Raw genomic sequence first — 27866 nt, 5'->3', positions numbered from 1 at the left:
GGTACAATTTGACCCTCGTGTATTTGGATATACCAGATAATATATGTAATAAAGAAGTGGTTAAGAACATGAGTTTTGGAATTAGACAAAAGTTTGTATCCTGACTGCAACTTAATGTTCAATATGAAGTTGGACCAATTCGGTTGCTCATCGCTCATCCGTAAAAAGGGGATGCCAGCACACCTACTACAGTTTATTTATTTATTGGTACTGACGATTGAAAGTGCACTTTACCACTGCGCTTGCTTCCTTCCTTTCCTGCTAGATGTTGAACGCAGGGGCGCTCTACTACTGAGTTATATTGCCAGCCCTTTTTATTTTTAATTTTGAGACAGGGTCTCGCTAAATTGCTGAGGCTGGTCTCGAATTTGAGGTTGTTCTGCCTTAGTTTCCTGAATCGCTGGGATTACAGGCGTGCGTCACTGTTACTACTTCCCATAAGGAAACCTTATCAAGGTCTGTCAAGCAGGACAAATGTATACATGAGCACAGTAAGAATCTTTGAAGGCTGCATATAATTCTGCAACTAAAACGAAGACCTCTACCAAACACACGCTACTATAGCGTAGGTCTGATTAACTACGTCAACTGTTACTACTTCCCATAAGGAAACCAAAATGTCGGCCTCTAGGAGCCAGCCGCCATCCACGTCATGTGACATACCCTTCCCATCTTTCTCCGCCATTGCATCAGCCAAGCTATACCCGCCTTTCCAGAAGCCGATTAATAAGCTGATTCGTGCTCAGCTTGATTGGCATGTATGTTGACCAATAAGATCTCCTAGGGGCAGGGCATAGCGGGGCACTCGCCTTCGGCACGCTCTGATTGGATAGGGCAGTGCGGGTTGCGGCAGGTTGTAGCCTGGGGCGGGTACAGCTGTGCGTCTGCGCCTCTGCGAGAGCAGGTAACCGCGGGCCTCTGGTGGGCTCTGAGGGAGGAGTTAGGAGCGGACCCCAGCGGGAGGCTGGCGAACCTTGGAGCTCTCTGAGGCAGCGTGGGAGGGAGCCGGGCCTGGGGAAGGGGAGCAACTGCGGCGGTCCCCGGGCCAACTCCCGCGTGGCCTCGGGAAACCGGGCCTGAGCTGGAGCGGGCCCGAGTCCCGGCGGGAGCGGGAGAGCGGCCTTTGCCGGCCCCTTGGCGCGCTGGAGGTGGAGCCGGCTCGGGTGGAGTTGCTGAGGACCAAGACCTTGGGAAGATCAGGGTAGCCGTCGAGTGTCCGCTTGAAGCGGCGGTTTTATCTCCCCTGGTTTTAGTCCCCCAGGAGTGGGTGGGGGTTCAGACGCCCAAATGGTCGGAGTCCCTCTGGAGCCATTCCCTCCTTATCAAATAAAAAAATAAGTTAATGAATTAACGGAATCGTTGATACCAGCCTATTCAGCTATTACTTTTTCAGACAGTCTGCATTTCCTAGCCTGCTTTGAAGGATGTGAGCGAATTCAGAGTTCTCTGTCAAAGGATTAGTATTAATGATCATGAAATAGCAACCAGTGTATTAGATGCGAGGGATAAACTTTAATAGCCAAAAACAAGAGACGAAACTCATTAAGATGTAACTTACCAGCCTGATGGAAGATGGGTCTTCAACAGCCATCAAATGCATTTAGAAATTATGAAGGGAGACAGTTGGGGCTATGAGACAGTAGAAGAGGGGGAGCCTAATGTAGAAAGGGAGGCTTCCTTAAATAAGTTTCTTTGGAATTCAGATATCAAAATTGAGAAATTAACTAGGAAAAGGGAAAGGAGGAGCGGTGGGGCAGAGAACTTAACCTGGCACATGGAGAGCGTGTTACAGGGTCCTGTTGCTGGAGCCACGGTGTGATTGAAGCTAGCCAAGACCTTCACAGCTCCTGCTGGGAAATGGAATTTGAGGTCCTGTCTTTGTGCTACTTCTGTATCCCATGTAGACTTTCTCTGTTTATATTGAAAAAATTAAATGAATGAGTTGTAGTGGAACACAGCTTTTAATAGCCCCAGCCTCCTTACGACTTATAGTCAACATATCATATCCTTTTGTTCAATACTGCAGTTATTTCTGTATATGATGGTCTTCCCATAAAAGACATATGCTGTAGTTCCTCTTGATTCCTTGCACATAATATGCATTCATTATGTTGAATGAGTAAGCAAAAATGGGACATTCAAATGTCTTTTGGAATTTACTTATTTACCTCAGGTAGCCCATTTAGAGAAATGGTGGACATTTTCAAACAGCCATGTGATGCTACAAAGGAAGAATTACTGCTGTCAATTCATTTTTGCCACCATAGTTTGAGAACCATGACAGGGAGGGATGAGGAAGAATGTGGTATGACAAAGTTTCTGAAAATTCAAGGCTTGACTTCTCAGCATGGACAGCCAGTCTCCATTTGTGAGAATTCTAGTCCATTCTTTAGTCCTCATCCTGTTTTACCATCTTTTTGCCAAAAGGGTTTCTGAGTAATGTGTTGATTAAGCGGTGCATAAATCAATTGAAATTGTGGTTAAACATAACTCTTGAGAGTCAGGGTATCATGTTTAATGTGAACATTTTTATTGGGTCTTTTTCATAAAAAAATTTATGCTAAATGACTTAAAGTATTAGATATCTTATTCCTTTAGAACTTATAGTTTACTAATTGCTTCCAAACAAACACAGGATATTTTTTGGGGGGAGTGGGGAATCCTCCCAACACCATGGTTGAATAGGTAGACAGATAATACTTTAAAAAGAAAAAAACAAACAAAAGGAACCAAATTCCCACCAAAATCACCTATTTAAGGTAGAGTTGGGTGGTCTGGAAAGAATTCTAGAGACTTTTAGATAATGTAAATGAGATGGTTCCTGTTTTTCTATTTTTGCAGTACTGGGGACTGAACCCAGAAATGCTTTACCACAGAATTATATTCCCACCCCTTTTTATTTTTTATATTGAGACAGGTTCTAAGTTACTGAAGTTGCCCTTGAACTTGGGATCCTCCTGATCTACTTGGTGTATTGATGTATTGAACTTATTGAGGCTGGAATGAGAAAAAGAATGGATGGGGTTGCTATTTGTTTGTGCAGCCAAGTTTTGCTCTGATGATGTTTTTAGCCTTGGACATTACAACATAGAGGTTTTTGGATCAAACAGCGTACTATGTCCTGCTTTGACTTGGCTTGAGAAGTGGGAGTCTTATGTAATGCTTTTAGTTCTGATTCCCCTGATTTTTCTTCATTTTTTTTTCCTTTGGTAAGTTCTTTGGGTTGACATTCAAGATGGATTCAACCCTAACAGCAAGTGAAATCCGGACACGATTTATTGATTTCTTCAAGAGAAATGAGCACACCTATGTTCATTCATCTGCTACCATCCCATTGGATGATCCCACATTACTCTTTGCCAATGCAGGCATGAACCAGGTAAGGATTTTTCCTTTCTCCTTGACTATCCACATAGGAGAGAGCAGAGCAGTGATAAAAGTACAACTCTTGGAGGGAGACAGAATCTAATTCTGTTATTTACCATGTGATTTTTTTATATATATATATATTTTTTAGTTATAGATGGACATAATACCTTTATTTTATTTATTCATTTTCATGTGGTGCTGAGGATTGAACCCAAGAAAGCTGGGCATGATTGCAGACCTGTAATCCCAGTGATTCTGCAGGCTGAGGCAGGAGGATTGAAAGTTCAACACCAGCCTCAGCAACTTAGCGAGGCCCTAAGCAACCTAGTGAGGCCCTGTCTCAAAATGAAAAAAAGGGCTGGCGATGTGGCTTAATGGTTAAGTGTCCCTGGGTTCAATCCCTGGTACCAAGGTACCCAAAAAAAAAAAAAAAAAAAAAAAAGAATGCATAATGCATACAAAATGTTTAGCATGGCATTTGGCACACAGTAGGTACTCAGATCTTAGCATTTTTATTTTTAATTATGATGATAAGAGACCCTGATATTCACAGATGTGATTTATATGCCTCTCAAGAGAAATAATAGCATGGGGTGGGGGGTTGTAGCCAGTTATAGAGCACTTCCCTAGCACGTATGAGACCTTGAGTTCAATCCCTAGCACTGCAAAAAAAAAAAAAAAAAAAAAGAAAGAAAGAAAATGTAGCCTGCCATCTAGTCTATAAAATTTTCTTTTCTTTTTTTGTAATGAGGAAAAAATTGGGTGTTTTTATTCAAATTTTTTCTTTATTATTTTTTCTCCTTACAGTGCTGGGGAATCAAACCTCAGAGCCTCATGCATGCTAGGCAAGTGATCTACCCATTGATTCACAACCCCAGCCCCGCAATTTTTTATTTATTGCTTCCCTCTGCAGACAGGGTCTCATTTGCTCAGAGTAGCTCTGAATTCCTGGACTCAAGTGATTTTCCTGCCTCAGCTTCCTGGGCAACTGGGATTACAGGTGTGCCCCACACCAGACTTTTTTGTTTTCTGGTACCTGGGATTGAACTCGGGGGACGCTTAACCATGAGCTACATCCCCAGCCCCATTTGGTATTTTATTTAGACATAGGGTCTCATTGAGTTGCTTAGGGCCTCCCTAAGTTGCTGAGGCTGACTTTGAACTTACAAACCTCTTGCCTCATCTTCCTGAGTTGCTGTGATTACATGCATGGGCCACTACACCCTTTTTGACTCCTTTCTTGAAGCTCGTTGCCACCAATGCCAGATTAGATCTATTGCTGAGGAAACTATTAGTTTTGTGTTTGGGGCAAACTGTAAAAGATATTTGAAGTTTTATTGATCGAGAAAAGAAGTTTATAAAGGAATTTGTTTTATTTATTTTTATTTATTTTTATTGCCAGGGATGAAACCCAGGGTTTTGCACATACTACCACTGAACTATGCCCCCAGCCTTATAAAGGAGTTTATTTTTTAATTTAGTTTTCAGTACTTGGACTTGAACTCAGGGATGCTCTACAACGGAGCTACATCCCAGCCTTTTTTATTTTTTATTTTGAGGCAGGGTCCCTAATTTTCCCAGGCTGACCTTGAACTTGGGATTTTTCTGTCTCAGCTTCCCAAGTCACTGGGATTACAGGCGTGCATTACAGCACTCAGCTCAAAGGAATTTAAAGGAAGTTTTTCAGTTTGTGTCACTGAGAAATGTTTACTAGGGTGATCCTTGCTTGGAAGTGGTTGCAGGTTAGCTTGTGCTCTCAGAGCTTTCCATCATGGTTCCCTTGCAGCCCTGCTTAGCTCAGGGATCCTCCCTCTTTGGGATAAATTGACCTTTTATTTTCCCAGGTGTCTTTTTGGGTATGGAAACTTGGAAGCAGTGGGAACATTTTATTCCTTTTATATCATTAACTGTAAAATTACGAAACATTTTCAGGTATGTGGGAGTCTTTTGCATACATCTGGAAATGGGGTATGATTTCAGGTGGACTCTTTCAAGGGTTTGGGTTTTCTGGAATACTGGAAAGGTTCTGTACTACCCAAGCATACAGACTGTCTTCTCTCACATGAACTGCCTTTGTAAGAACCACAGAGGTCCAGTGTTTATTCCCCAAATAATAGGAACTATTAACCTGTGTGTAGTATTTGCTATGTGCCAGATACTGATGTCTTCCACATACATTGACTCATTTAAGTTTCTCTGTTGCCATCCCTACTGAGGTGCTAAAAGCTCTAATCAGTAGCCTCTGCTTACATAGCTGGTGAATATAGATTTGAATCCAGGCAGTCATTTCCTTAACTTGTGCTATTCTGCCTCAAGATCAAAAATAGCTTGACCTTTTTTTTTTTTTCTTTAAACAATTCAAAACGGTATTTTTTAGATTTCTAACTTATTTGTAGGTATTATGCTAGTTGTAGGATGTATAGACGTGAGTGAGGTAATTTTTATATTTAAAGAGTTCATGACCTAGCACAGGACTATCCAGAAGACTTTTTACGAGGATGAAAATATTCATATCTTTGTGGCCCAATATGGTAACCACAAACCACATGTAATTATTGAGCTAGAGTGATCAAGAAATAGAATTTTTGAAAATTGAACTCAGGGTACTTAACCACTGAACCACATCTGCAGCCCTTTTTGATATTTTATTTGGAGACAGGGTCTCACTGAGTTGCTCAGGGCCTTGCTAAGTTGCTGAGGCTGACTTTGAACTTGCTTTCCTGCCTCAGCCTCCTGAGCTGCTGGGATTACAGGTATGTGCCACTGCATCTGGCAAGAAACAGAATTTTTAAGTTGTTAATTAAGACTGGAATATATCTCAGTGATAGAGCACATACTTAGCATATATGAGGCCCTGGATGCGATCCCCAACACCCAAAAATAATAGTAATAATCATAATTACTAATTATTTAATTTTGATTAATTTGCTGCATGGTCACATGTAATGGTCCTCAAATTGGACAGTGCTGAAATGGACATTTCCTACTAGGAAAAGTAAGACAGAAGTTACACTAATAGCAATGATATATCAAAGTATGACTTGTTATGTCCTCAGCAAGTAAATATTATTCCTACACATTCAATTATTCATCAAGCCGTGCAAATTTTACTCCATTAATATGTCTCAGATTTTCTTTCTCACCTTTATTCCCAAACAAGCATATCAGTTTTTAGAATAAATTTTTCCAGAAGGATTATGTAAACCGTGAACATTAGAGACTTGTGAAGGAGCACAACCCTTGACCACTCACATCTAGCAGGCCTTCCCCTGCACAGGTGATATCATTGGCAGTGGTGGGAATCATTAGGGAATCAGGTTTGCGGAGAAACTGCTTGCTTCTGCCTTGTTCCATCAGGCCACCTGCTTCTAAGTACCTATATTTTAGGCTCACTAAATCCAAAGCACAGTTTGTGCATGTTCTATTCCTGCCAGGTTGTGGCCACCTGACATAATCTGCAATTCTTTAAAAGTCAAACTGTCCTGGTCTTTTTTTTTTTTTTTAGTTCAAACCTATCTTCCTGAATACTATTGACCCATCTCACCCTATGGCAAAGCTGAGCAGAGCAGCCAATACCCAGAAATGCATCAGGGCTGGGGGCAAACATAATGACCTGGATGATGTGGGCAAGGATGTTTACCATCACACCTTCTTTGAGATGTTGGGCTCCTGGTCTTTTGGAGATTACTTCAAGGTAAGCTCATTGCAGAAGAACCATTTGAATTTTGAATAAAGGAGTCCTTTCCATTAAAGAAACAAGTTTGTTTTAAAACATGAAATATCATCATCTAGGAGATTCAGTATATATTTGTTAATTCTTAATACCTGCTAGAAATAATATCTTTAATTTGATGGTTGCAGATTATATTTCTTATATAAATTCATCCTGAATTTGGTTGAGTTTATAGTGAAGATATTATAGTTTTCATGTTCTCAGGATCTGGTCTTTATCTACTCATACTAAATAGATTTTGGCTTGGCCATGTTCTGTATCCTTCTTTTTGTTCTTTTTGTAGGAATTGGCCTGTAAAATGGCTCTGGAACTTCTCACCCAAGAATTTGGCATTCCAGTTGAAAGGCTCTATGTTACTTACTTTGGTGGGGATGAAGCAGCTGGCTTAGAACCAGATCTGGAGTGCAAACAGATCTGGCAAAATTTGGGGTAAGAATGCAACTCACTTGCAGAGAGTAAAGAGGGGTGATTACTAAACTCAGTGCCAGAGTTTATGACTTTGAGTACAAAGTCATGACTTTGAGTACATCACCATCTCTCATTTTGGGATGTGTGTTTTGAAATGCAGGTTAGGGTGACTGAGAGTAATTATCCTTTTTTATTGTTCATCCTGGTCTAGGTATCCAGACCCAGCGCCTTGCATATGCTGGACACAAGCTTTACCATTGGACTATATCCATAGCCCCAGGAGTAATTATCTTTTGATGTATTCATTGCTTATTAGTATGTTCAATCATTTTATTGTTAAAAGCTGACACAGTCCTCATTTTTTGCTTTTTATAAATTAAAAAAAATTGTTTATCTAGCCAGGAACAGTGGTGCACACCTATAATCTCAGCAACTTTGGAGGCTGAGGCAGGAAAATCTCAGGTTTGAGGCCAGCTTCAGCAACTTAGCAAGACCCTGTCACAAAATAAAAAGGGCTGTGGATGTAGCTCAGTCGTAAAATGTCCCAGGTTCAATTCCTATTATCCCCCCCCCCAAAACAAACATTGTGTATCTAATGCATGTGTTGTAAACATTTAAATGGTATTGAAATGTTGAAAATAGGTAGTCAAATGTCCCTGAGATTAATCATTGTTTAGTAGTTGTATACTCTGTACACAGTCTTCCAGACCTTTTTCTTATTTTTGTAGACCTTTGTTTTTTTCAACAGTGCTGTTCTTTATATGGAACAGTTTATCTCTTATGAAATGTCATGGTATCAAACAGGATTAGGAAAAAGAAGTGTTTTTTTTTTTTTTAAGTTTAATATAATATATGTAATGTATTAGAAAAGTGAACACAGTAGATGAGTTATATGTGTTATATATTCAAACACTTAATAGTATTGAAATCTTAATAGTATTTGTGGTACATCAAGGCAAATCTGAATGTAGGGGGCTGGGATGTCCATGTTGTCATTGTCTTGTTCTTATTAACTCTGTTATACTTGGGGTTTTTTTGTGGGGGGCAGTTTACGGGGGATTGAACTCAGGGGCACTCAACCACTCAGCTACATTCCCATCCCTATTTTGTATTTTTTGTATTTTTAATTTAAAGACGGGTCTCACTGAGTAGCTTAGCACCTTGCCTTTGCTGAGGCTGGCTTTGAACTGGTGATCCTCCTACCTCAGCCTCCCAAGCTGCTGGGATTGTAGGCATGCACCACTGTACCCAACTCTTGTTATACTTGTAAGCAGTATTGCTTCAATTGTTGTCTTTTCTCTATTGATTTTTTTGGGGTTTTATTTTTACAGTAATGCAGATTTAACCCAGGAGTGCTCTACCACTGAGATATGCTCCCCAGCCTGCTTTTATTTTAAAACAGTCTCACTAAGTTGTCCAGGCTGAACTTAAACTTGAGATCCTCCTGCCTTAGCCTGGGGTTACAGGCATGCACCACTGTGCCTGACTTTTTAAAAATTACTTTCTATTTTATTTTTACTGGGCTGTATATATACCGGTACTTTGTTTATCAAACAAGCAAGATCTTATTGTTTAGCAACTTTCAGCAAAGCCAAATGGTTTGGAAATGTTTTAATCTTATTAAATTCTTTCTTTGGAGCTGGGAGTATTGCTCAGTGGTAAAGTGTGTACATAGCAAGCAGGAGGTCCTGAGGTTGATGCCCAGCAACATACACTCACAAAACCCTACTCTCAATCAATCTCTCTCTCTCTCTCTCTCTCTCTCTCTCTCTCTCTCTCTCTCTCTCTCTCTCCCCCCCTCTCTCTCCCCCTCTCTCTCCCTCTCTCTCCCTCTCTCTCCCTCTCTCCCCCCCCCCCTCCATCCCTCCCTCTACCTCTCTCTCCGCTTCTCTCCCTCCCTCCCTGCCCCTTTTTCTTTTTTTGATACCTGGGACTGGGACTGAACCTAGAGGTACTTAACCACTGAGCCACATCCCCAGCCCTTTTTATTTTTTTATTTTGATACAGGGTCTCACTAAGTTACTTAGGGCCTCACTAAGTTGCTGAGGCTGACTTTGAACTTGCTATCCTCCTGTCTCAACCTCAACTGCTGGAATTACAGGCATGTGCAGCCGTGCCCAGTTTAACTAACCCAATCTTGGGGGAGCTATATTAATCCCTGTTTGAGGGTTAAGTCCTCATGACCAAATTACTTCTAAAAGTCCCACCACCTCTCAACATTATTAGATTAACTTATTAAATTTTCCTTCCTTTTTTTTTCCTTTTTTTTTTTGTGCTGGGGATTAATCCCAGGGCCTCACACATGCTCATAAGCATGCACTCAGCCCCTAAGCTATGCCCCCAGTCCCTAAGTTGAATTTCATGAGTTTTGGTATGGACAGACCACCTCCACCTACAAACCATAGCAGTCATTTTGAAAGATGAAGGATTATTTGCAAAGAAAACATTTGCTAGCTGGGCATGGTGGCACATGCTTTAATCCCAGCATCTGGGGAGGCTGAGGCAGGAGGATCTTAGATGCAAAGCCAGCCTTATCAGTTTAGTGAGGCCCTAAGCAACTTAGCAAGACTCTGTCTCAAAATAAAAAAATAAAAAGCTAGTGATATGGCTTAGTGGTTACGTGCTCCTGGATTCGCTCCCTGGTACAAAAAAATTTTTTTGCTGTGCTTAAATTCTTGTTGCAGTCATTATATACACTTTCATTTTTATGTGTTCTTTTCTAGGCTTTATCCATTTTTGCATATTTTTAGAGTTTTGAACGTAGCATATATTTATTTTGTATTCTACTGTAGTCACATTTGAGAAGAGACATATTCCACCCCTTTAGTAGGATTTGTATGTAAGCTTAATATTAGTAATTGCAAAGAAAAGGCCTTTTTTAGGAGAAATCTTAAGGATCTCTTTTTGTGGTGGAAGCAAGACCCAGCAGGATCCTTGTTAGTGGCTATAACTGGGCTTATCTTCCCTCCTCTGTGCAGGCTGGATGACACTAAAATTCTCCCGGGCAACATGAAGGATAACTTCTGGGAGATGGGTGATACAGGCCCATGTGGTCCCTGCAGTGAGATCCACTACGACCGGATTGGTGGTCGGGATGCTGCACACCTCGTCAACCAGGATGACCCCAATGTGCTAGAGATCTGGAACCTTGTATTCATCCAGTATAACAGGTAGCAGTGGGGTCTGCTTCATTCCTTCTAAGAAGAGAACCTTTCCTTGAGTCAAGCAGAGAAAGGGAAATCATCCGTGTGACTGTCTTTGTGGCTGAAGGTTCTTTTCAGATCCTAATCTTTAGGGACAGTGGAGTACTCATGTTACCTCCAGAGACACGAGTACTCATATCAGCTTCAGAGACATGAGATCTTGTAGCAGTTCTTTAAATTTTATTCTCAGGTTTCTCCACTGATATCTGTGCCAGAGCTAGGATGATGATGAGGAGGAGGAGGAGGATTTTGATACAGGGATTGAACTCAGGGCAGTCAACCACTGAGCCACATCCCCAGCCCTGTTTTATATTTTATTTAGAGACAGGGTCTCGCTGAGTTGCTTAGTGCCTTGCTTTTGCTGAGGCTGGCTTTGAACTTGAGATCCTCCTGCCTCAGCCTCTCCAGCCACTGGGATTATAGGTCTGTGCTACTGTGCCTGGCTAGGCCTATTTTTTTATTAACTAGTTTTATCCCATGTAATACCTTGAGGGCTACTGCTATAATGGCATTCCTGTTGAATTTTTTAAAAAATATGTCTTTAGTTGTTGATGGACATTTATTTTATTCATTTATTTATATGTGGTGCTGAGAATTGACCCCAGTGCTCACATAGGTTAGGCAAGTGCTCTACCACTGAGCCACAACCCCAGCTCTCCTGTTGACATTTGAGCTGGTATTTTAAAGCTCATTTCTCAGGAGCTTTTCTCACTCTTAAGTGGACCCCAGAGTACTATCCTTTCCTTTCCCTCCTCCCTTCCCCTGTCACCAAACTAGACAAAAGCAAATATCAAATAGTCACAGGCTACAAACTGGTTTGTCAGGGTTTTTTTTTTTGGGGGGGGGGGGATACTAGGGATTGAGCTCAGGGGCACTCAACCACTAAGCCACATCCCCAGCCCTATTTTATATTTTTTTTAGAGACAGGGTCTCACTGAGTTGCTTAGCACCTTGCCATTGCTGAGGCTGGCTTTGAACTCATGATCCTATTGTCTCAGCTTCCTGAGCTGCTGGGATTACAGGTGTGTCCACTTACTTTGTGAGTTTTGACCAGCAGGACCTGGAGAAGTAACAACCTGAGTCCTTGCTTCAGCTTCTTTCTCTGGATTACACAGGGAGACCGATGGCATTCTGAAACCTCTTCCTAAGAAAAGCATTGACACAGGGATGGGACTGGAACGACTGGTGTCTGTGCTGCAGAATAAGATGTCCAACTATGACACTGACCTTTTTGTTCCTTACTTTGAAGCCATTCAGAAGGTACTAGTCCTGTTGCAAAGATTGAAACTTCCATGGAGGTTTCTGGCTTTGCAGTGCTGATGATCTTTGTAGTGCTGTCAAAGATAAATCACCATATGCTTTGCCAGCCTTAGGTACCTGTTACCATCTGCTTATTTCATTGCCAATAGCATGAGACGCTAAGCACAAAACGGTCCAATTCGTTGAGTGTAGGGGGCTGGCAGGAGGCTTTTTGCTTCCCCTAGTGTCACCTTTTCTGAGGTTATGGGATCTGACAAGATGGTCATTCTTTCTCCCAATGCTTTTCAATCCTTTAAGACCCTCCTTGGCAAAGGCAGCACCAGAAGGGCTGTCTGCTAATGGGCTATGTCTGGGTGTTTACCTGTAGGGCACAGGTGCCCGGCCATACACTGGGAAAGTTGGTGCAGAGGATGCTGATGGGATTGACATGGCCTACAGGGTGCTGGCTGATCATGCTCGGACCATCACTGTGGCACTGGCTGATGGCGGCCGGCCTGACAACACAGGGCGGGGGTGAGTGTGTACATACTGGGCAGTATTTGACACCATGAGTTTTATGACTCGTTGAAACTTAAAACCATATTTTATTATGGGTTTCTGTCTTCTGGATAGGTGGAGGTTCTTTTTTTTTAAGGGATAAAAGGAATTTCTGCTTATGTGAAAGAGATGCCACTATATTGAGTCTTTTTTGCTAAGTACAAATGGTAAGGATTGTATTTAAGGTTGTATGATAGAAACTGGGCAGGGGTGGGTAGGTTTAGGTATTGACTAGCCCCAGGAAACTCCACTACTGGCAGGCAGGGCCTGGGATCACGTGCATCTGGTTTGTTCTTTTGTCTCTCTCTTTTGGTAGGTAAACATGGAATGACAACAAACTAGGGTTTAGTCTAGCTAATCCTTGACATGTGGTTGTGGGTATGTTACTGAGTTTATGTTGGAATTAACCTTAGTGACTTTAGGGACAACAAAAATAAGCAGGATTAGGATAGAAAAAAGTCTCTGCAAGAACAAGACAGAAAGTTGGTCATGTTGCCTTGGGTAGAATTCTAAAGGCACTTGACAAAGAACCCTCAGCTGGGAATGTTGTCTGGCACACCACTAGGTTTTGCCTCTTACAGGTATGTGTTGCGACGGATTCTCCGCCGGGCTGTTCGATACTCCCATGAGAAACTCAATGCCAGCAGGGGTTTCTTCGCTACATTAGTGGATGTTGTCGTCCAGTCCCTGGTAGGTACATTTCCCTGCTACCTCTTCTGTGCTAAAGCTGTATTCTAACAGGGATAGAGTGGGAGGCAGCATGTTAATAATGGGCATTTGTAAAAGGGGTCCTGAAATGGTCTCTGGCTTCATTGAGCCCCCTCCCACCTTGTCAGGGAGATGCTTTTCCTGAGCTAAAGAAGGACCCAGACATGGTGAAGGACATCATTAATGAAGAAGAAGTTCAGTTTCTAAAGACTCTCAGCAGAGGACGTCGCATCCTGGACCGGAAAATTCAGAGCCTGGGAGACTGCAAGACCATTCCTGGTGAGGCCCAGTTTGTGGCTTCCTCCAACCTGGCGGTGCCATCTTTCTGGGAAAAGCAAAGTCCTCATTCAACGGCCTACAGTGGGCTCCTATGTCTGCTGAGGCGGAGCATAGCTTGGTCAAACTGCTTTTGGTGCAAAATGGGATTTAGAGTAAAATTATAAAAGTAATACTTTATTATGGTAAAGTATTCAAACACTACAGAAGTAAAAAGTGAAAGTCCTTTTCCAAATTTATTTTTCAGAGGTAACAATTCTTAAGAGTTTGGTATATTCAGGATGCAAGTGCACATAGGTATTCACATATATATGTGTATGCTTTTCAAGCAAAAATGGGAACATTTGGTATATACCATTTTGCAACTTGCTTTATTTTTCATCAGATAGGATAATTAATTCCAAAAGATTTTTGTTTTGTTTTTTAATGGAAGTATAATATATAAAGGGAGGTTCTGAATTTTCTCAAACTAAACACACCAATTCAAATCAAGAAATGAACATCACCAGGAGACCCCTGTACTTCCGACAGGTCCTATAGGACCAATGCTGAGTTGCCTTGACTCTAATTCCTTTGATCACTCCCAACATCCTCCTGGAGGATTCCACATGGAAAAGAAGGGGACTCTCCTTGTTATTCTGATGCAGTTCCTTTGTGCTATGTAGGGGACACTGCTTGGCTCCTCTATGACACCTATGGGTTCCCAGTGGATCTCACTGGACTGATTGCTGAAGAGAAGGGCATGGTGGTTGATATGGATGGCTTTGAAGAGGAGAGGAAATTAGCCCAGGTAAGGAATGTGAGAGTGAACAGGAAACCAGTACCTACGTAGTCAAGATTGACTATAAAGGAAGCATGACTTTCCTTCCATTGATGTCTGAAATTTTTTCCCCCTAGACCAGAGGATCTCAAATGGGAGGGATTTTGCACCCCTTGGGAACATTTAGCAATAATGTATGAAGACATTTTTGGTTTTCATAACTAGGGGCGAGATGCTCCTGTCATTTTGTTAGTATAGACCAGGGATGCTACTGTACATCCTACAGTGCAAAAGACCATCTCCATAAAAGAGAATGAATTGGCCTAAAATGTTAGTAGAGTGCCAAGATTGGAAAATGCTGTTCTAGAGCTTTACCTTGAGTATAGTTTTGCAAGTTTGAATTCTTTAAAGCTCCCCGCCCCCCGGCACTCCCCCCGGCTGCCCAACACTTTAAGGTGACTTAATGCTTGTTTCTCTTACTGGCAGCTGAAGTCACAGGGCAAAGGAGCAGGTGGGGAAGACCTCATTATGCTGGACATTTATGCTATTGAAGAGCTCCGGGCAAAGGGTCTGGAGGCCACAGATGATTCTCCAAAGTACAGCTACCATTCGGACTCCAATGGTAGCTATGGTATGTTGTTGGTCTCCTGCTTCTGAGCTGTCGGCCCCCAGTCTGGAGTGTTTTGAGAGATTAGGTGCCTTGCAGCAGGTCTCCAACAGCCTTTGTTATCCAGGCTTCTCTCAAGCCCTGGGACTCAAGAAGCAGTTCTGTCTCAGCCTCCTCAGTAGCTGGTAGGCCCACCACACCTGGCTATGCTGTACTTTTATTCTCAAAAGTATCCTGGGCTGGTGGTTTTATTTCTATTAACTCTTTATTTTGGAATAATTATAGTTAGAGGAAGTTGTAAAAAATAGAATTGCAGGGAGGGTCCATGTACCCTTTGCAAGTTTCCTCAATTTGTAACTACTTGCAGGAAATCTGTCAATTAACCTTGAAACAATCCACAGTGGCTATTGAATTTTCCATCAGTATAGCATTCTAAAGTTAAGAAACAAAAGAAATAAATGGGCAATACAAGCTTTACATTTTTACCCCGTCAGAGAGCAGTCCTAATTAAACCAAAGTTCATCCAAATGATCACACAATGAATACATTTTTTTTTTTTTTTTTTTTTTTTTTTTTTTGGATAATGGGGATTGAGTCCAGGGGTACTTAACCACTGAGCCATGTCCGCAGCCCTTTTTATATTTTATTTAGCTGAGGCTATCCTCAAATTTGCAATTCTCCTGTCTCAGCCTCCTGAGTATCTGGGATTACAGGAGTGTGTCGGGGCACCTACCTTTGTTACTAATCTTAAAGATTTAATCAGATTTATCAAGTTTCTGTTCAGTGTCTGTAAGTTAGGGTGACCTACTGTCTAGTTTTCTCAGAGCTAACCCTGTGTTAACACTGAAGGCCTGCACCTCAGGAAATTCCTCAGTCCTAGAAACCAGTACAGTTAGTCCCCCTACTGAGTATTGCATTACCCAGTGGAAAACCAGCCTGCTAATTCTTTCGTGGAGTTTAATGGGCTTGCTTATATAATAAAGTTAGACAGTTCGAACCTAAGAAGGATTTGAAAAATCAAATCCAGCAAAGGTCAACTAGGAATGTATGAACAGAGATGGGGATGTATCTCTGGTGGAGTGTTTGCCTAGCAATTTGTAAAGCCTTGGGTTTGATTCCCCAACACCAAAATAAGAGAAAAAAAAAAAAAGTGCATAGAATCATTGACATTGTCTTCTCCCATCCTTGCATGTCCACCGAGCAGTGTTTGAGAGTGCAGTGGCCACAGTGTTGGCTCTGCGCAGGGAGAAGATGTTCGTGGAAGAAGTATCTACGGGCCAGGAGTGTGGAGTGGTGTTGGATAAGACCTGTTTCTATGCCGAGCAAGGAGGGCAGATCTACGATGAAGGCTATCTGGTGAAGGTTGATGACTGCAGTGAGGATGTAAGCCAGCAGTTCTTCCATGTTAGCCAGGGAGGCCTGGGTGTAGAGTTGGGAAGCTTCCTCAGTGCCCCAGGCTTTGAGGAGCACACCCCAAAAGGTCTGAGTTGGGTTTCATTGTCAGTGTTTCTGCAACCAAGGAAGCTGCTGCTCGTACTTGATGCTTTCCTGGCCATTAGGTATCCTTGCAAGGAGGATCCTTGGAACCAGGATACACAGGTCATCTCCAGTTCCTGCATTCTTATGAATAAGGAGAGGCAGTTTTCTGAATGGCAGGCATCCTTGCAGGAAACTCAGCCCTTAGCTTAGCCACAGCTGAATTTGGTCTCTCTCTGGTTTTTTGTGTCCCCCAGCTACATCCACAGCCATTTTTTTATTTTGAGACAGCATCTCACTAAGTTGCTAAGGCTGTCCTCGAACTTGTGATCCTGCTCCCTCAGCCTCCCAAGTAGCTGGGATTACAGGCGTGTGCCATCACACGCTGCCAAGTTTGGCCTGCATGAGTCACCTGGTTTCTTTAAATGTCTGGTTACTTATAATGGCTTTCAAATTCTCTTATGATTATCCTCAATCTTGTGTATATATATGTATGTTTAACATATATAATGGTATTAGTGGTATATATGTATATATATATATATCCACATATAAAAATCATTAGAGTGCTTAGAGAATACATGTAATGTGTATAATTTATATATATAAAGGTAGAATTTCCCTCCCCTGCCAGTATTGGGGATTGAACCCAGGGCCTAACATTTATTAGGCAAGCATTCTATCATTGAGACACATCCCCACCCCCTGAAGACAGAATTTTTTATATATGTGAATTTTAATTTTAATGTTTTTAATATTTAATATATGTGAATTTAATTTTTAATTTTTAATGTGAATTTTTATGTATGTGTTTATACATATATGCACACACATATATTTAAGTTTTTTGTTTTGTTTTGTTTTGGTACCAGGGATTGAACCCAGGACACTTAACCACTAAGCCACATCCCTGACCCTTCTTATTTTTTGAGACAGGGTCTCTCTAAGTTTTTTAGGGCCTTGCTAAGTTACTGAGGCTAGCTTTGAACTTGCAATCCTCCTACCTCATCCTCCTGAGTCATGGGGATCACAGGCATGCACCACCACACCATGTTCACACATATATTTAGAGAGTATTGATATTTTTTGAAAACTCATTTGTTGGTTTCCTGCTTGACTCTCCTTAGAAAACGGAGTTCACAGTGAAGAATGCTCAGGTGCGAGGAGGGTATGTGCTGCACATAGGAACAATCTACGGCAACCTGAAAGTAGGGGATCAGGTCCGGCTATTTATTGATGAGGTGAGTTGCATAATATTGGCCTCCATGGGATCTCCTTAGTAATCATCTCCTTCAGTTTTACATTGTCCCATCATTATCTTTCCTAAGTGAAATTATAAGTAGAGTGCAGGAGTAAATTTTGTTACAGTTTGTAGATTGTAAGGGATGTGACTAAGTAAAACCTGCATGTTCTTCGACAGTGGTTTCACCACTGCTTTCTATTGAGATCTTATGGACTTGTTTCATGGGTTTCTCTTCTAACATCAAACACTTCTTCAGGAGCTGAGGAGCCTATATTAGTTAAGATCTAGGCTCTATTGCATGCTACAGCAGAGCTCCAAAACCATAGCTTAAGGTGAGATAGCAATATATATCTCACACCTAAAAGTCCAAGGTGATAGAAGACTGCCCCAGAGTGATAGAGTCCAACTTCTCATTTGGTGTTCCATCATTCCTGGGGTTTTGCCCAGAACTTCGTGGTCTAAGAAGGTAACTATCAGATCCATTGTCTAGACCAAAGGTTGACATTATTTTTCATAAAGGGTCAGATAGTAAATATTTTGGTTTTTGTGGACTACACGCTATCTATCACAGTTACTTGATTACGCTCTAGTAGTGCACAGGCAGCTGTAAACAGTATGTGAACAAATGAGTGTAACTATGTTCCAGTAAAACTATTTGTAAAAATTTATGAAAACAGACAATAGGTCAGATTTGACCCATAGGCCTTAGTTTACTAATTCCTGTTTTAGAAAGTGGAAGGGAAAGGGCATACCCCTTCTCTTAAGGGTATTACTCACTTCCTGCTCACATCCTCTTTGCCAGAACTTAGTCATGCCAGAACTTACTACCTGCAAGGGAAGCTGGGAAATGAATTTTTTACTCTGGACAGCCATGTATCCAGCTGAAAATTCCAGTATTTGGGGATGACTGGCTATTTGTTACAGCCATCCAATCATTCTCCAAGTATCAGCCACCTCTGCCCTTTACAGCCTCGGCGGAGACCTGTCATGAGCAACCACACAGCTACCCACATTCTGAACTTTGCCCTGCGCTCAGTGCTTGGGGAAGCTGATCAGAAAGGCTCACTGGTTGCTCCTGATCGCCTTCGGTTTGACTTCACTGCCAAGGGAGCAATGTCCACCCAACAGATCAAGAAGACTGAAGAGATTGCCAATGAGATGATTGAGGCAGCCAAGGTAGGTTGGACTTTGTCTAAGTTCATTAACCTCATTCTTTCCCACACCATCACTTTGTACCATGGAAGCTTAGCAGTTCAAATGTTCCCATTCTATTGTAGCAAATTGTGTCTTGCACATAGCTTTGCTTAAAGCAGTGATTCTCAAAACTGCTTTTGTAGTGGGCCAAGGTGCTGTTTGGTGGAAGGAGAAAGCAATCTTTGATCTCCTTCCTCCTTAGGACAACCAGAGCTCTTCTAGTTATCCATTTCTCTGTGTGTAGATTCTCCCCACACCCCGCTAGAAGTGGGATCTCTCTGTGTTCCCCAGTTGGTCTCAAAACTCCTAGACTGAAGTGATCCCCCTCTTCAGCCTCCTAAGTAGCTGGGACTACAAGCATGCACCACCATGCCCAGCTATATGTCTGTTTACCTACAGTGCATCCACATGAGATCTGGCTTACAGTTTAACAAAAATTTGGAAATTCCCATCTTGATCCCTTTGTCTTGTACATGGTACCTTATTTTAAGAGGCTTGGCACACATGCCAGGCAGAGCTAGGGTTAGAGCCTTGGAGTCCTGCCTGTAGGCCCGCACTTTCTGTGCCTCTTCTTTTCTTTCTTCCTTCCCTTTTTTTTTTTTTGTACTGGGCATTGAACCCAATAAGTTACAAAGGCTGGTGTTGAATTTGTGATTCTTCTGTCTCAGCCTCCCATCTGTGCCTCTCAGTTCATCTTCAGGAAAGATTTTTTTCCCAGATTTTTGTTGTTTTGTCTTCTTTCTTGGCAGCCTGTCTACACCCAAGATTGTCCCCTGGCAGCAGCAAAAGCCATCCAGGGCCTGCGGGCTGTGTTTGATGAAACTTATCCCGATCCCGTGCGAGTTGTCTCCATTGGGGTCCCAGTATCTGAGCTGTTGGATGATCCCTCTGGGCCTGCTGGCTCCCTCACTTCAGTTGAATTCTGTGGTGGAACGTGAGTACTGTGGGAGGAGCAGCAATAAATGGGGCACCTGCTTTATAGGTTTGACCAACTCATGTCTTCTTTCCTTCCTCGCTTCTTCCTCCCTCCCTGAGCTATATCCCTAATCCTTTTTATTTTGAGACAGTGTCTCACTGAGTTGCCCAGACTGGCCTCAAATTTGTAATCCTCCTGCCTCCAGTCTCCTTGGTAGCTGAGATTACAGGCTTGTGCCACTGTGCCTGGCTCTTCTTTTTCTTTTCTTTTCTTTTTTTTTTTTTTTTTTTCTTTTAACTGTGCTGGAGATGGAATACTTGCACATACTATACAGACAATGTACCAGTGAACTACATTCCCAGCCCCAAACTCTGTTTTTTCCAAGGTTGAAATGAAGTCCTCAGAAACTCACTTGCTAAATAGTATTTCCAAGAATCCTAGTGCTCCAGTCTGATCCTTCAATGTCTGATATTAATTTTTCCTGGGTTCGTGGTGAAATGTTCTTCCTGGAAAAGGAGGTAAAAAGCATTGTAAGCACATTTACCCCAATTCCCTGGGCTGAGCATAACAAGAAGGCAGACACGAATTCAGGATTCAGCAAGGCCATGGAGTGCTCATGGAGCTCTTGGTCTGGCTTTAGCCCTCCATCTGTAGCGCTCAGTGAGCTGCCAGGCAAGCGGATGTGGTGTGGCAGGTCCGCAGGTGCGGACGCAGCGCACTGCCCGCTTGAACCCTCTGGGTGTTGCCTGGCCATGGCAGGCAGCAGGTGGGCGCTGGGTTTGCCCTGCAGTCTGGTTCTCATCTTGGGCCTTGGGCTGCCTACAACTAGCACACCCTATGACCTCATGGGGCTCCTTCCTGGGCCGCCAGTTGCAGGACACACCTGCAGGGGAAGACAAGGAGCCATGACAGCACCCCCAGCTATCAGTCTGCCATCCTAGCCAGCCACTGGTCCACTTGTCAGCTTGTGCTTAGCAGCCATTGGCTTAATCTGTAGCCCACAAATTTTAACTGCTCAGCAATTGGCCCGATCATCCTTAGTCTGGGAAATTCAACTACTTAAGTGAAGCTCCCCTGCCATGCGCTCTCCCCATGCTCGCTCTCTCTCTCTCTTCAGGGCAGACACTGTTCGTCTGACCTAATAAAATCTCTGTGTGAGTTCCTGCTTCCGGAGAGGTTTGTCTGGGCACCTTTTCACTTTTCACCGTCCATTCCTGGCACCTCACCTTATTTCCTTTGCCAGCTTGAGCAGCATCTGAGGAATTAAGCCCATTGTCTGAGAGCCCCTGAGCAGACCATGTGGTAGACCTGGCTCAGCTTGAGCGAGCCACTTGTTTCTCCTAAATTATATTCCTCCATAGCTTGTGTGGTCTTTTAGGGAAGGTCATGGAAAGTTCCTTGTTTCAAAGCAAGCCTGGTGAAAAGAACATTCTTTAGGCCATGGTCAAGCCTACCCAAGCCTTCCTGCAGGCCTTAGTTAGGCATTGAACAGGTGGGGTATATGGAAGGCAGGCTAGGGACCTAAGGGATCAAGTCCTAGGTCTCTGCCAGCTGAATTGAGTCTTCAGGTGAATGCCACTTCTTCCCAAATACCTGTAGTTTTTAGACCATAGGAAACAACTTTCAAAGACTTTATACCACTGCAGAATGACTGTGAGAAATTAATGACCAAGGAATAAGATCTATTTGTTTAAGGGGTTGTGGTAAGATGTTAAAATTAATCCTCCAATATTATCACCTAGTGAGCAGGGATGTAAAAAGATAGCTTATATTCCACCAAAGGACCAAAAATGTCATGTAGAGCCCAACAACTCTGATATTGTATTGGATGTTAGGGATTACAGACTTTCCTTTTTATTTAATTTGCTTTTCACACAACAGCCATGTGGGGGAGAATTATCCCCATTTTATACATGAAAAGAGTGAGACTTAGAAATGGTGTCTGCCCAGTGTCAGAACACTCCCAAGCCCAGCCTTCTCTTACTCTCTTCCCCTTACTGCTTCTTTTGACCTTATTTAGCCAGAGCTGTGTTCTGAAATTTCCTTAAACACAAGGGAATTAACCATTGTTCCCTGGAGGGATGACCTCATGGGGTTCAGGCATAGCAGCTATGGGCTCCCAGCGGGCAGAGAGGTGGCCAGGGAGCCAAGCTTCCTTTCACCCCTGATTTTGTATTCTGCCATTCAGGCATCTGCGGAATTCAAGTCATGCAGGAGCTTTTGTGATTGTGACTGAAGAAGCTATTGCCAAGGGTATCAGGAGGATTGTTGCTGTCACAGGTGCTGAAGCTCAGAAGGTGAGCACAGTGGGTGGGTGTGTAGTTTATTTGAACAAGGCAGGGGAAGCCCATTTGGGAATCCATGGAGCAAACAGTTCTGTGGCTGCTGTAGTCAGAAGGGAAGTACAGACTGCTACCTCCACACAAGACGTCCCAGCTATTGTGTTTAACCTTTTAAATGTATATAAATTCTGTCTCAATACATCCATGTCTGGGAGGGTCAGCCACAGTTTTGCTGTGCTTTCAAGGGCTCCCTCTCTTCTCCACATATCCTGAAGGATGTGTACCTAGTGTGAGGTGCAGGGCATAGAGGTACATGTTCTGAGGGTGGGAACTGTAGTTTGTGCTGAATCCTGAGGGGTAGTCATTTAACAGCATGAAAAAGGCTCCTGAATTGTGAGTTCCTGCTCACCCCAAACCTGAGTTAGGGTACAGCTTTTGCTGGCCAAGCATGTGAAGAAAGTGCTCCTTTCTGGGGCAGGAGGCTGTCAGCACTTGCTTCCTGGAGGAAAGAAACTTCTGGTCTCTTGGGGCATGTGCTCTACAATGTGCTAGTGGTGCTTCTGCAGCTGTTTTCAGACAGCTGTGAGACCAAAAGTTACCTGCTCAGATTTATAGCTCTGATCGTCCCCTTCCCAGGCCCTCAGGAAGGCAGAGAGCTTGAAGAAATCTCTCTCTGTTATGGAAGCCAAAGTGAAGGCCCAGACCGCACCAAACAAGGATGTGCAGAGGGAGATCGCTGACCTTGGTGAGGTAAGGACAGCCTTACTCCCTCGGCCTGCTCATTCCTTGTACATCTGTGGAGCAAGGCCCTCTCTGTTCTTGAGGAACTCTCATGGTAGCCTCAGGGCTGACTTCTTGTCCAGTGGCCTTGCAAAGGGGACTTCTTTGATGCTGGCCCACAAACCCCTGGACCCTGCCTACTGCTTCCATTGCTGCTGGCAGGAGAGCCCTTTCTAAGCATGAATGGGCATTTGGGTGAGAGAGATGTAGAGGGAGGGTGTTCACTGTTTCCAGACCCACCTGGTGTTTCTTAACATCTGGAACTTCCCCTAATTCCTCCTAAGCTGTGCTCATGGCCTGGTCAGGATCAGTTCTTACATGAGAGCTGAGCCCTCTTTATAGCACCCCTTTTTCTCTAACCCTGCTTGTGACAACTCCTGAAATTGCTACAGTGACTGGTCTCAAGACCAGCAGATACCTTTTCCCAGCAACAAGTTGAGAGGATTTTAGTTCAAAGACTTAGGAGGGCCGGAGCTTCACATCCTAGCATGTGTGGCCCAGAGACTGATGGTCTTCTGGTTCTTGTTCCAGGCACTGGCCACTGCAGTTATCCCCCAGTGGCAGAAGGATGAACTGCGAGAGACTCTGAAATCCCTGAAGAAGATCATGGATGACCTAGACCGCGCTAGCAAAGCTGATGTCCAAAAGCGAGTGAGTCCTGGCAGTACTGGTGGCAGGAAGAAAGCCAAGAGGATTTCCTAGACAGAGCCTGGTGCGACTGCTGCCTGGGTTTCAGGGTCTGGGCCTTTGGCCTGAGACTCTGCTGGACTTCCTTCTTGCAGGTGTTGGAGAGGACAAAGCAGCTCATCGACAGCAACCCCAACCAGCCCCTGGTTATCCTGGAGATGGAGAGCGGCGCTTCAGCCAAGGCAACCAGGGGCTGGGGTCCAGGCACTGCCTGGCCTATCCACTGCATGTCCCCTTCCTTCCTGGCCCCATCAGCCTTCTGGTAGCTGACTGGTGGGCTTTGAGGCTCTGAGCCATGTGGTCACCTGAGGGCTTACTGTCTAGGATTGAGGTTAGGCTGAGCCATGGAAAAATACGGGCTGGAGAAAGGAGCAGCTCCCTTTAGGTGTAAGGCAAACCTCAGAGCCAGAGTGTGGGTGCGGCCCTGGGCTTGGTCCTTCATGCGGGCTCTAGAGATAACACCTGTTCCTGGAAGGGATTGGGGTGGTGACTGAGGGCTAACCCTTATTTGAGCAGGGCCTCCTGCCCCAGGGTCCTGGCCTGACACTAGGTTCTCCCTATAGGCCCTGAATGAAGCCTTGAAGCTTTTCAAGACGCATTCCCCACAGACATCTGCCATGCTCTTCACAGTGGACAATGACGCTGGCAAGATCACCTGCTTGTGTCAGGTTCCCCAGGTCAGAATTCCCTGCAGCCTTGTTCCAAAGCCTGCAAGCCTCTGTGCCTGTGGGAAGCACCATCCGTGGCTTCTCAGAGTTTGGTTCTTCTGTTGTTTGCTGAGACCCATTCATGTGTGTGCAGCCCTTGCAAAAAACAGCCAACCTCCTGCCACCTGTGTGTCACCTTTTTCAGCATCCCTTACCACCTCAGGCCTCTTCATTTGTGAATATGTTTGACTGTGCTGGCTGATGCCTGGCTTTGCCACTCCTCATCTGGCAGTGGTCACTGGCTATTCCTCTACCATCTGTAGAGTGTCTCAGCCTCTGACAGCAACAGCCAGGGTAGGGGTGGGTGACCATGGCTTTCCCTCCTTTTTCTTTCTCTCCATGCTCCTCTTAATCCCATCCTCTGATCTGACTCCTACTTCCTCTTCCTGTCTTCTAGAATGCAGCCAACCGGGGCCTAAAAGCCAGCGAGTGGGTACAGCAGGTGTCAGGCCTGATGGATGGCAAAGGTGGTGGCAAGGACGTGTCTGCCCAGGCCACTGGCAAGAATGTGGGCTGCCTGCAGGAGGCGCTACAGCTGGCCACTTCCTTTGCCCAGCTCCGCCTGGGAGATGTGAAGAACTGAGGGGAGGGATGCTCTCACTGGCCATTGTCTCCCTCTCACCTGGATACATCAGTCCAGCCAGTAGCTCTCCATCTGCCACAAGGACATTTGAATCTTGGGACCTTTATAAACAGCACCATCCGTCCTAACCCAGCAGTAACTGGAACACACCTGAGAGCCGTCCTGTGACTCAGTGCTCTGTTATATTACTGCCCTGAGCCCTTCACATCAGCACCATCTGTCTAGAACCACTACCCCAGGATTGCTATTTAACATCGTCATGCTTGTGTCTGTAGATAACAGTTCTCTGCTGACCTGAGGCTTCTGGGTCTGTAGGTAGGAAACCTTTTTGCTGCAGAGAATAAAAGGACCATGTGCAATAACTCGATGCTGCCATGTGATCTCTATCCCTGCTTCCCCAGGGTGCCTCCTGTCTGACAGCTGCTGGCTCCCTGAGCATCTATAGAATATATGCTGTGTTCCAGCTGACTCCTGGTTGCAGTCCTCACTGAGTCCAGCCCCAGATCCTGAGCTTTGGGAATGGCAAGATCAAAGCTTACCAGAGTTACCTTAAGACATTTGTGGAGATGGAGGCAAACTATGTGGGGTGAGATAGAGACAGGTATTAATAATTCAGTAGAAGTGAGCCAGATGTGATGGCACACATCTGTAATCCCAGCTATGTAGGAAGCTGAAGCAAGAGAATTGTAAATTTGAGACCAGCCTCAGCAACTTAGGAAGACCATGTCAAAAAGGACTGGGGATGTGGCTCAGTGGTAGAGTGCCCCAGGTTCAATCCTCAGTCCAGCAAGAAAAACAATAAACATGACCTAGGGCTGTGCATGTAGATCAGTGGTAGAGCACTTGCCTAGTAGGCAGAGGCCCTGGGTTCCATCCCCAGCACTGCAAACAAGAAAAAATCTACCCGGTGACGGAAGTAGAGAAATGCCTTTCTTGGAGCTTCTCTTGAGAGAACCTCTCTACGTCTTAGGACCATGTCCTTCCTCCCCCTCCCTTCGAAGCTGCTGCTGTGAAGTCAGGTGGTCTCCTATGGGAAGTATTCAGGATGCAGCATGGCCTCCCTCACTCCAGTTACTACCCCATTCCCACTTCCTTGACCCAAACATGATCAGTGAGGATAAAGACCCTGGTCTGGCTCTAAATTCAGTTGGTCTAAGTCTAAACTGCAGTTTAGAATCAATATGTGGGAGGTAAAGGTATAACTTGCCTGTGCCAGTTCCTCGATACAGCTGACTGGTCCTGGGGCCAAGGGTCACTCTTGGCCCTGCCCACAGGGTTGAAGGAGGAGCAGGTCTATGCTTCAAGAAAGGGGCCTTCCTCCCTTAGGGTATGAGAAAGAGGGAGGGAGCTGGGGTCCTGGCTCAAAGTAGCACATGCCAGACAAGGAGTTAGGGATTGAAAGACTACGTTGTGTAGTGCCCAGTGCAGGAAGAGAGACATTCCATCCATTCATTAAAGTATGCCAACTAGGGCACTGGGTACAGGAATAAAGGAACAAAAAGTCCTTGCCTTGGACAAACCCATAAAAGTGTCATACGAGTGCAAAATTAAGATAATTGCCACCTTCGCAGGAAAAGAAGACTTACATCCTGGCCTGGAGACTCGAGATCAGCGGGTCTCTCCTGGCAGTTCTGCAGGGTCTGTCCATCCAGCCTGCCAGCCCTGGGCTTCCTAGCCACCCGCTCGCGGTGGCGCTCGCCGTTCTCCCTCCATGCCGCCAGGGGGCAGTGTGGCCGTCCGCACCTGCTGCTATCCCGACAGCCCTCGCCCAGGCGCGCGTCTTTAAGCTGGCGGAAGAGCCGGCGCGCGAGGCTAGGCGGCGGGCGGAAGCGGCTCGCACTCCAGGCGCTGCCATGCCTGGAGACCACCGCCGTATCCGCGGACCGGAGGAGTCCCAGCCACCGCAGCTGTACGCGGCCGACGAGGATGAGCCGCCTGCCGCCCGCGACCCGACGCGGCTGCGGCCTGTGTACGCGCGCGCCGGGCTTCTGAGCCAGGCCAAGGGCTCGGCCTACCTGGAGGCAGGAGGCACCAAGGTGTTGTGCGCCGTGTCTGGCCCGCGCCAGGCCGAGGGCGGCGAGCGCGGCAGTGGCCCTGCCGGAGCGGGCGGCGAGGCCCCGGCCGCGCTGCGCGGTCGCCTGCTCTGCGACTTTCGCCGCGCACCCTTCTCCGGCCGCCGACGCCGCGCGCCCCCGGGCGGCGGCGAGGAGCGCGAGTTGGCCTTGGCGCTGCAGGAGGCGCTGGAGCCGGCAGTGCGCCTGGGGCGCTATCCGCGCGCGCAGCTCGAGGTGTCGGCGCTGCTGCTGGAGGACGGCGGCTCCGCGCTGGCCGCCGCGCTCACGGCCGCGGCACTTGCCCTGGCGGACGCGGGAATTGAGATGTACGACCTGGTGGTGGGCTGCGGCCTGAGCCTCGCGCCGGGACCCGCGCCCACCTGGCTGCTAGACCCCACGCGGCTCGAGGAGGAGCGTGCCGCCGCCGGGCTCACCGTGGCGCTCATGCCGGTGCTCAATCAGGTGGCCGGGCTGCTAGGCAGCGGGGAGGGCGGCCAGACAGAGAGCTGGGCCGAGGCCTTGCGCCTGGGTCTCGAGGGCTGCCAGCGCCTGTACCCGGTGCTGCAGCAGTGCCTGGTGCGGGCAGCCCGCCGGAGGAGCGCCGCCTCCCCGTCCTGAGTCCTAAGCCTGAGCAACGATGTATGGAGTGCTGCTGCTGCTGTCCGTGAAGGACCTGTGCAGTCTGTCTCCTGCCTCCACCCAGCTAAGAAGCAGGAACACAGGAGAGGAGGTGGGGACATGTACATATGAACCGATGTACTGGACAGCTGTGTTGGAGTGACTTTTTACAAACTGTTTTATTAAAGGGACTTTGCTACTTGAGCTGGCGCCCAGTTATGACCCAATTGAACAAACTTATGAAAATAGCCTTACTCCCAAGTTGGAAAGGACTTCAGCTGGACTTATCTGGAAGATGAGACCTGGAGCTATGGCCTTTTAAGAGATGAACCCTGTATAGGCCAGCTATTGACTCCTTCCAATATAACTGGGCTACTTTTCAGAAGATGGACAAGGGGGCTGTGCCTCAATATCTAAGCTAAAACATAACAAAAAACTTTTTTATGTCTTATAAACGTCTTTTGT

At 45.2% G+C, this 27866-nt stretch overlaps 2 protein-coding genes across 3 annotated transcripts; both read left to right on the top strand.

Annotated features, from left to right (window-relative positions):
• Positions 1 to 844: 844 nt before the first annotated feature.
• On the top strand, positions 845 to 25086 carry Aars1 (alanyl-tRNA synthetase 1). Of its 2 annotated transcripts, none has more exons than XM_047527725.1 (21): positions 845 to 904; positions 3215 to 3379; positions 6875 to 7063; positions 7386 to 7531; positions 10489 to 10680; positions 11829 to 11973; positions 12341 to 12486; positions 13092 to 13200; positions 13347 to 13497; positions 14160 to 14284; positions 14741 to 14885; positions 16066 to 16244; positions 17465 to 17578; positions 18550 to 18756; positions 19524 to 19708; positions 21879 to 21987; positions 22609 to 22722; positions 23284 to 23403; positions 23535 to 23621; positions 24003 to 24116; positions 24544 to 25086. In XM_047527725.1, the coding sequence occupies exons 2-21, from the start codon at positions 3236 to 3238 to the stop codon at positions 24727 to 24729; spliced, it is 2907 nt and encodes a 968-aa protein (XP_047383681.1). In that variant the 5' UTR covers positions 845 to 904; positions 3215 to 3235; the 3' UTR covers positions 24730 to 25086. The 2 variants fall into 2 exon arrangements, with proteins under 2 accessions (XP_047383681.1, XP_047383680.1); XM_047527724.1 differs by lacking the exon at positions 845 to 904 and adding an exon at positions 992 to 1201.
• A 1416-nt stretch (positions 25087 to 26502) lies between these two features.
• Positions 26503 to 27850, top strand: Exosc6 (exosome component 6). The gene has a single exon (XM_047527735.1). It carries the CDS (start codon positions 26583 to 26585, stop codon positions 27399 to 27401), a length of 819 nt encoding a protein of 272 aa, XP_047383691.1. The 5' UTR covers positions 26503 to 26582; the 3' UTR covers positions 27402 to 27850.
• Positions 27851 to 27866: the final 16 nt, after the last annotated feature.

The sequence above is a fragment of the Sciurus carolinensis genome, chromosome 16, assembly GCF_902686445.1.
Source record: "Sciurus carolinensis chromosome 16, mSciCar1.2, whole genome shotgun sequence".
In the NCBI taxonomy this organism is placed as follows: Eukaryota; Metazoa; Chordata; class Mammalia; order Rodentia; family Sciuridae; genus Sciurus; species Sciurus carolinensis.
This window is presented reverse-complemented; position numbering and strand designations above follow the sequence as displayed.